Here is an 8,882-nt window from a genome sequence, read left to right on the forward strand (position 1 = left end):
CTGCTAGCACAAAATGAGCATGGGACTCATTCGTGTTGATACTCTTTGCAAGAAATAAAGGCAGGAAACTGTATTTCTGTCAAAACGCTGCACAAAGACAACCTTTAAAGCCTTCAAAGCCTTTGCTGCTAAGAATTTGGTACTTTTCTCTCAGCTGAGCGGTTCACCTTTCATCAAAGCTGTGAAGATGCTGTGTCCCTCTAACACCGACTGTATAGGTAAAACTCGTTCCCTAGAACACGTGCCAGGCTCATCTGAGAACTCTGTTTTATTGACACTTGTCAAAACAAAGCAAACATACAAGAAAGGTAATTCCACAAAAATCACATCGCTTAAGTGCCATCTTCGTACTAAAAAAATCTATAGCATTTCATTCATAAAAAAATCAAAACATTTGCTTTTCACATTTATAAAAACAGTGCAGCTGGCTTGTATCGTAAGGATGCGTGGGACGGCCATGGCCCCACGTCCAGCGCCGCATCAGGAGAGGCTCCTTTGGTAGACGCCTGCACACCGCGGATGCTACCTGACACCAGCTGCCCTGCGACAAGGGGCAGGCACGCTTGCTCATCATCCTCCAGCAGCATGCACTTTCTCAGCTACCCACAGAGTAGTTACAGCACATTCCTGGGAAAGTGGCAGCAACTGAAATCCTAAACCAGAGAGATGTCCAAATCCACACCGAGACTGGGCATCAGATCCACGTGTTCAGTCAGGACAGCCACAGAGTCATGATGAGAACTGCCTTCAGGGTATCACTGTCTCTTCCAACGACTCTGTAACAAAGTAGAGGAGCAAACTTTAGGCCCAACACTAGCAAAGAGAAAGCAACATAAAGACTAAGGAGGAAAAAGGGGGAAAAAAAAGTTATGGTTTGAAATATGCAATAGCAGAAGAATAGGATAGGGCCCTGCCTCCAGCTTCTAAACCACTTCTGCTTGGGAAGAGAAAGAGACTGCAAACTAATTAAAAGTCTCGCCCAATTCTCTTAAACAAAAAGTGAGACAGGTGAGTACAGACATTAATACACAGCTTCTTTAAAAAGGCAGCTGTTCAAATACGTTTTTACTTCAGATTATGTACAATAAGCCTATCTGCCTTCAGAAGACGCACACAGATGACCCCAGCAAAACAAACACCACCTGTGGAGAACAAGGGAGGTGCTGAGTACACACAGAACAGGCTCAAACTAAAAAGAGGTTTTGACTGCAAAATGAGAACTAAAACCAAATGCACAGCTCTTGGGAGAATCTCCACCAAGCAGCTTCCAGCTTCTTCCTCCTCTGCCTAGGCCGTACACACAAATATGGGACAAGTCTCCTAGATACAGAAGAATCAAGAGAGAAGCCCTGTACTCACCCTTCCTTTCCTTTTGTTGCACAGGAACACGATGCTATCCTGCTGCCTGCTTGGAGCCCACAGCAGGAGGGACGAGGCTATCCAGCTGCTGACGGTTCCCTGTCTGAACCAGCCATTCGTAGAACTTGCTTTCCACCAGCATCTGGAACTGCTTCCTCTGATCCCTGCAACCAAAAGAAGATGATCAGCAAGGAAGCATGCAAAAGTCGTGCTTTTTTTACAGTATTATTCTTCTAAACCTCACCTTCTCTACCGAAACAAGCCTCTAAGCATATCAGCTAAGAGCTGGGCTAGGTTCAAGAACTGCCTGTACCAAGAAGAGAAGGTTTTTACCACGTGAACGTAACTAAAATTAACCCCAAAGGTAGAACTCAGCAGAGTTACACAAGTGACACAAACTTCCCACTCCTTTAGCAGCCACCCTGCTCCATAAGGCTTCCTCCGCTTTAATCTTAGAGCACAGATTAAAAACCGTCTGAAAAGGTAGAAAAAGATCAGTAATGAGTGTTCAAGCAACGGAGACAGAAAATTTTATTCTGACAGCATCTGGAAAAGAGAGAATGGAGATGGGGAAAAAACGTACGTATAAACACCACTCCTCAAGTAATTCCCTTTACTAGTAAATAACTTTTTTTTTTGGCAAGACCAACAATAACAGGGTATATCACCTCTATCACTCTCTCTCTGGCAGTGATCAAATGTCCAGGAGCAGCGCAGTCTCATGGCAGTATTTCTCCAGAACTTCCCAGCCATCTGGGATCACTTCAGCTCCTGAATTTCTTATGCCAAAGGTGGCGTTAGTGTTGAATAGCTCCTGACAGACTTCTTTTTCTATGAGCTTACACAATACATTTCTGAACCTAAGTAAAACATGAACATCTTCAATATCCTTTGGAGATTTTGTGTGGTTTTGCTTTGACTCATTCCTAATTTGTTTTGATGCTCCCATCCTGTACTGGGAAAAGCAGCAAACCATCCCTATTCATTTCTGTGCCACTCAGCTTCAGAGGGGCCCAGTTTACCCACACCCTTTTTTCAATTTAAAGGCTCTTCTTCTTTGTACTGTCACTTCCATTGGAGACATTCACTGACAAATTCCCCAGAAAGCAGGCTTCTAGGCTGGAAACTAACCTAAATTCCTCCCCAGTGAATGTGAACACAAAGGCAGTCACTCCTCTCTTCTCTCATGATTTTATCTTCTCCAAGTGCTTATTATACACCTCGATCTGCTGCCGACCCTGAAAGACTTTGTCTGATGTGCTCAGAAAACAAGCAAGCAGGATTTTACGCTTTTGCAAGTTGTTCCTCAAGCTCTCTTACCGTCCCATCTTATGGGGTTTTTACCTTTAGCCTGGCAGGATTTACATTCCTTTTTTTTTTTTGTTCAGCCCGCTTTCCTCATTCAGACAACTTCAAGTTTTTGAAAGATGGCTTCTACTGATAACACTTTGTTTCACCTGCCTGTTCAAGCACCAGCAGCTTTTTTTCTTTCTGCACACCTGATAACCTGCTTGTTCCAAATTGTCTGTCTAGTCGTCTCCCTGCCTGCAGGGGACAGACACACTTTACACTGTCAACTGCCCAGCTTCTTTTCAGCAACCTTCTAAACCTGGCCCCCTTTTTCCCCTTTTATGAAATAAAGCAATCCAGTACCAAGGTCCCACCTCCTGTGACTGCCGTAGAGGACACTAAAACTAAGTGCATCATCCGTATTATCTAACATTTCTTCAGCTGTAAGATTTTGATGGGCAAAACACCTTTGTAAAACCCTGGGGGAAGAGCAACAGCGCTGGGAGCGCAATGGCTGCAGAGACAAGAAGCACCTCAGATGAGGCTGATAAACACAAGGATGACCCCAGCACAACAGTCGAGGTTCAGATTTTCCTCTCTGCTGCTCTTCAAGATTCAAGAGCTTAGAGCCGTGAAGGTTTTTATACCTTTGTCAACCCTACTGGGTCACTACTGCTCAGCCATCCTCCATCTGTAGCAAAATCCCACCCAAGAATCCCTTCTCCCCCCCATTCTGGAGCTCTTTCAAACTGCAGGCTCCTGAGCTCTCTGAATGCCACAAAGGGTCAGAGAAAGCTGAGGGAGCTGCTCCAGGACAATGAATGATCGAACAGACTCGAATTCCTCCGCTTGGTATGAAAGGAACTGTTGACTGTTTGACCCAACAGGAGGTTTTCATATTCTCTGTGTCCCACAGAACAAAGCCCTCTGAGATCCCTGCTTCTCAGCACCCAGTTACAAGCCCATTGCAACTCATCAGCTGAGCACAGAATAGGAAGAAAATATATACAGTGCAAGTACAGCTTAGGGATCAAAAGTTGTTTTCACCTCTTCGGGTCTTTAAAAATCAACTATCTGCACTCCTACCTCCATTCTCTGTCCTGAAGCCAAATCCTTCAGGTTGCTGCATCAAAACGGATCACAAAAGACAAAAGCAGCAAAACTGAAGGTGACAGCTTTTAACACCTGCCCAATCTGTCTGGCTGCTCAAGAAAGCGCGTTGACAAAGGAAGCAAGGTGAACTCTTTCAGAACTCCCCAACAGGTGCTGAGAAAGCAAACGGATGTGTATCAGTACACGAGACGGGCTAGGCTAGGCCTAGTTAGAACAGTAAAAGCTGGGCAGAGAATTTTAAAGAAAACTTTAAAAGCTACTGTCCGTGAGGTGATCTACGGTAACGGTCCACATGCATATTCTTAGCTCACCTCAACAACAGGTGGGACAGTAATTTAAAGCTTCAATCTCAATGTAAAGGTTGGGGCTAAGAATGATCACCAATCAGCTGCAGGCCAATAATTTGTGGAGCTGTTGTTCAGGGCGCGTGCCCAGATCTCACCCACGTCAGCATGCGGCACTGGAAGCAGAACAGAGACAGCAAGGAGACAGTACCCAGCATGAGGTAAGCTGTAAACTCGTGCCACCAGGACAGATCCCTCGCCTCAGCCCTCAGCAGCATCTAGGCATGCTTCCCCTTGAGCTTTGCAAGCGAGGAAAATGCCATCAGGAGAAAGCACCTCCTGCAGAGTTAACTGTAAACATTATTCCCCTCGCTGTAATATCAAAGATCAGGATCTCAAGAATGCTAAGTACTCGTACTTTAGGACGGGCATGCAAGACATAGCTCACACAGACCGACCCATTACTAAAGCATTTTTGCAGAACCACATCAAAGGAAACTTGTTTGTACGACCGCGCTGAGCTTCAGCGCGGCTCACGCACCCGTCGGGACGCGGCACTCACTTGCTCAGGCATGCCTCCTTCACCATTTTCTGCCAGATCTGTACCTTCTGCTCCCGCTGACTCAGTGCCTTCTGATAGGCGTGGGGAAGCCCGCCCGGTGTCTCCGTGGTGTCTCCTTCCATCTCAAAGGGAATCACGAAGGTGTAGAAGTCCGAGGGCGGCAGGAGGCGGAAGACGCTCGTGTCGCTGCTCTCCTTGCCCAGCAGCATGGGGCTGTCCCAGTAGTTGGGCAGAGTGGCCAGGCCCACCTGAGCCATGTGGTCTTCCAGCATGGGATAGTGCGTGTGGAACGGGGCGAGGCTGACCGCTTGGTTACCCGCAAGGATAAGGGGCTGGGTAGGCGTCAGAACATGGAAAGTACAGCCGGTGGTGGAAGAAAGGGACAAGCTATAGCAAACCGCGATGACCTTGACGTTGTCACAGCTGTGGACGTGAACGGACACCTGCACAGGGCCAAGCACGAAAGTGCTGTTCCGGCACTTCTCGATGGTCACAGAGCTGCAGAAGAGCAACGGAACGAAGACACAGTGAGCAGGAAAGACTACACACAGAACTTTCTCGCTACTTAATCCATCTAACAAGAGCTTCGCACTTGAACAAACACTGAAAAAATATTTGGCTGGGCCTCAAGTGAACAAAAACTCACCGAAGAGGAGAGAGGAGATAAATGAAGGACTCGTTGCAGCGATGAATTCTTACGTGAGCCCCCACCAAGGTGTCCGAGCTCTTGGCCAGCGTCTGTTTGTACACCTGGCTCATTATCACCATGGGGAATACCTCTGGCACCACACGAGTGTTGCAGGCAATCTTTGCTCTCCTGGTTGTTCCCTCTACTGCAAAATAAAGTTAACCGATACATTTCAAATGAGGAAAACCAAAGAGGCTATACATGCCTCCTACAGAGACACAGACACGATGGTTCACCATCCATGTCGCCTGGCAACGCCTCACGAAAGTAATCAGCCCAAAACGTTGACAGTAGCACAGTGACACCGTGTCACCACGCAACAGTCGTACCACCCACAGACGCCTACTGGGCAGGACACAGCAGTCAGAAGCTCCAGGGCACACTGAAAGATCAAAAAAACTTTCAAAACCATTCAGGGCAGCCAAAGCCTCCCGCAAGCCAGGACATGGACATCTCCATTTCCAGTTCCCGGACACAAATCTGAGCTTGGCAGGAAGGTCTTTAGGGCAAGTGTTCAGCGTTGTGTTGAAAGCATGGACAGTACACTTTAAGACATAGTAAACCAAGAAAATGCTCCCTCTACAGCACAATCCTTGAGCAACCTCACTGTTCTACCTAACGCACTGCCACTCCTCCTATTGTGTGGTCAAATGAAAAAAAAATCTTTTTTTTTTTTCCTCCCTAAGGGGGAAGGTGCCTTGGCTCCCCGCAACGCCCTTGTGGGTGAAGGGCTGGGATTCAAGGCATGAAAAATCCCAGTCAATTCTCGGCTTTGCCACAGACACATCACATTATCTATTTTCTGTGTTTGGCTGTACTTGAATAACGAAGGTAGCAATGCTGACCTTGCTCGGGGGGGGGGGGGGGGGGGGGGGCTTTGAAAACAAAAGGGATCTGAGGACTGGAAAAAACACACACAGGTGTCACACAGCACCCTCTACTCCTGCAGACTCGCCCTTAGCTCTCAGTTTCCCCATCTTCACTGTCAGCTGGAAGAAACAGCAGCAAGCCCCTGCCAGATCCTTGCTAAGCAAGAGGAATCGAGGCTGGAAAGTTATTTCTAAAAGTAAAGGCAAGGCCCACAGATACCTTGCTGTGCCCAGGCAAGCTTCTTCCCAGACCTGAGGCAGGCAGTCATTCCAAAAGGGTTTGTCGTCAGGCAGGAGCGCAGCCAGCTCTCTAGCTTGGGGAAGGAGAAGGCATTGTCGCTCTTTGAGTAGCCGTTCTTCCCTTGACAGGGCTGCCAGAGGGCAAGCTTGTGCAGAGGATAGACGGTCCCGGATCCATCCACAGTCCCTTCGATGAGAAAGCTCAGGGCACAGACAGCTTCATAAGACACCAAGCTGTTGCTGGTGGCGTGGGAAGAGGCACTGAGCTGTTCTGGCTCCAGCAGCAGTTCCAGCATGTCCGAGAGGTGGGCGAGCAAGAACGCATGGTGGTCCTGGTCATTCCAGTTCTTAGGGGGCAGAAAAACAAGCGAGAGTGAGGCGACTTCTCAGAGAGATGACAAGCTCCACCAGTACTGTACAAACACCCTTGCCTAAGCTCGTTCTAAAGGAGGGGAAGCTGGTCAGACATAGTGCCTGGTCCCGCTGCTCTGCCCTTCCCAAACACAGAAAGGAAACCGGACTCATCAGCAAGCTCCCCCAAGAAAGAAAAGTGTTCTTATTCTAACTCCAAATACCAGCTATTTCATTCTAGAAAGCAGAAACGGATTCTCCTGCAATCCCTCCCACACAAACTCAGCCTGCTGCTGCTAGCACTGAAGGTAGGAAACAAATCAGTAGCTGACAGCCAAGGTCTTGCAACTGCTCTGCTGGAAAATCGCTGCATCTGCTCCAGACCTTCAGCTATGATTAAGTGCTTCTGATGAGGAGCCGCAGAAAAAAAAAAAGCAGGGGGTCATTTCTTCATAGGCAAGCGGACCAATAAAGCAACCAACCTCTGAACGAAGCACTAGTTCAAATTCTAAAGGGCTCCATACCATGAAGAGTGAAAGATTGGAGCCATGGCAGACGTTAATAAAGACAACCTTTGCTGGCCTGCGAGCTGCAGAATTAACACCCAGCTGCGGTTACACGTTGTCCTCACCACATGCGAGGGCTGCAGGTGTAAGGGCACAACACGCAGCCACAAGCATCTCATCTGCAGCTGGAGAGCCCAGTGTTGTGACAGAGACCCTCTTGTGCACAGAACAGCCCTCATTCCTGTTCAGTGTTTTACGTAAAAGCGACACCTGAGCAGCAGTCTGAAGAAAACATCAACTTTTCAATTCCAGTGGGTGCTCCAGTGCCACCTGTCTCACAGCCATCTATCAGGTCCTCCATTTCTTCCTTTGCTTGTTAAGTCTTCTTGTTAAATCTGATAGGGCTACCCATTTTCAGTCACTTCAGCTTGCCCCTGCCCACGCCTCCCATGTTCGTACAGCTTAGAGCAGCAGAGCCACAACAAATCTGCTGAGGCTTGCAGCCGGCCTTTATCACGATGCGGTCAGCTTGTAATTCACAGAGCTGCCCACAAGCTGTACCTGATACACCCACCCCAAATCTCCTTTCAGAACACTTTACAGGCGGTGTTAGCATTCCCAGGAGGCCGACTGACTGCATTTCTGCCTCTCTGAAGCACGACCTCAGGTAATTTTGTTAGGGAGCGCCCTGGGACCCCCTCATTCTGTAACAGGAGATGGGACAGCAGCCTCCAAGGAAGGAAGGGCTGCCTGAACAAGCAAGGAGGCTGCTGCTTCTTAAAGGGAGAGCCGGGAGGGCTCGGAGCGAGCTCCCACAACCAGCCATAGCGTGGGGAGCCCCTGCGCACAGCCTGTGCGGATCCCCCACATCCCCCTCGCACCGCTTACCGCGGCGCTCCCAGCTCAGGACTACCACCACACGCAGCGCCTCGCTCCCCCAGCCCAAACCGGCTGCTTTTCCCCTCAAAACCCGAGGCAGGCCCCCCCCAGAACCCCCCTCGGCGCCATCACCTTGCTCTGCCCGGCGGCCTTCCCCGCCGGGCCGGGGGCTGCGGCCGCGGGGCTGGGCCACTGCTCGCCGCGGAGCGCCGTGCGCAGGGACACGCGGCTGAGCTGCTGCAGGTAGAGGAAGAGCAGGAACTGCAGCGTGTCCACGGAGAGCTGCGGGGGGAACGGAGACACAGCGGCGTTAGGGAGGACGCGCACGGGCGCTAGGAGGGCGCCGCCGGGCCCCGACCCCGGCCCCATCCCTGCCTTGCTCCGCTCCCGCTCCAGCTCCTCGGCGCTGCCGCACGCCGCCTCCGCCTCCGCTCTCCGCAGGCTGCGCGGCGGCCGGGCCGGGCGGAGGCGGAGGAAGCGCTGGAAGTAGAGCCAGGCCAGGCCGCGGCCCAGCCGCAGCTTGCCGCAGGCGATGTGCCGCCAGCGCGGCCACCGCAGCCGCGGGAAGCAGCCCTCGGCCGCCCGCCGCCGCGCGTACGCCGCCATCTTGCGCAGGTAGGGGCGGCCCAGCCGGGCGGGCGGCGGCACCGGCAGCGCGCCCAGCAGCGGCGGCTCCGTACGGACCCACAGCGCCACGGCGGCCGCCATGACGGCCGGCCCCGCCGTACGCCGCCCCCCCCC

At 50.8% G+C, this 8,882-nt stretch overlaps 1 protein-coding gene across 1 annotated transcript; it reads right to left on the reverse strand.

Moving 5' to 3' along the window:
- Positions 1–250: 250 nt before the first annotated feature.
- On the reverse strand, positions 251–8,875 carry TBCCD1 (TBCC domain containing 1). Its single transcript, XM_035545053.1, has 7 exons — positions 8,517–8,875; positions 8,274–8,423; positions 6,386–6,752; positions 5,255–5,441; positions 4,609–5,106; positions 1,360–1,523; positions 251–776 (listed from the first exon to the last, which is right to left on the reverse strand). Exons 1-6 carry the CDS (start codon positions 8,847–8,849, stop codon positions 1,394–1,396), a joined length of 1,665 nt encoding a protein of 554 aa, XP_035400946.1. The 5' UTR covers positions 8,850–8,875; the 3' UTR covers positions 251–776; positions 1,360–1,393.
- Positions 8,876–8,882: the final 7 nt, after the last annotated feature.

This window comes from Cygnus atratus, chromosome 9 (genome assembly GCF_013377495.2).
Source record: "Cygnus atratus isolate AKBS03 ecotype Queensland, Australia chromosome 9, CAtr_DNAZoo_HiC_assembly, whole genome shotgun sequence".
Taxonomy (NCBI): Eukaryota; Metazoa; Chordata; class Aves; order Anseriformes; family Anatidae; genus Cygnus; species Cygnus atratus.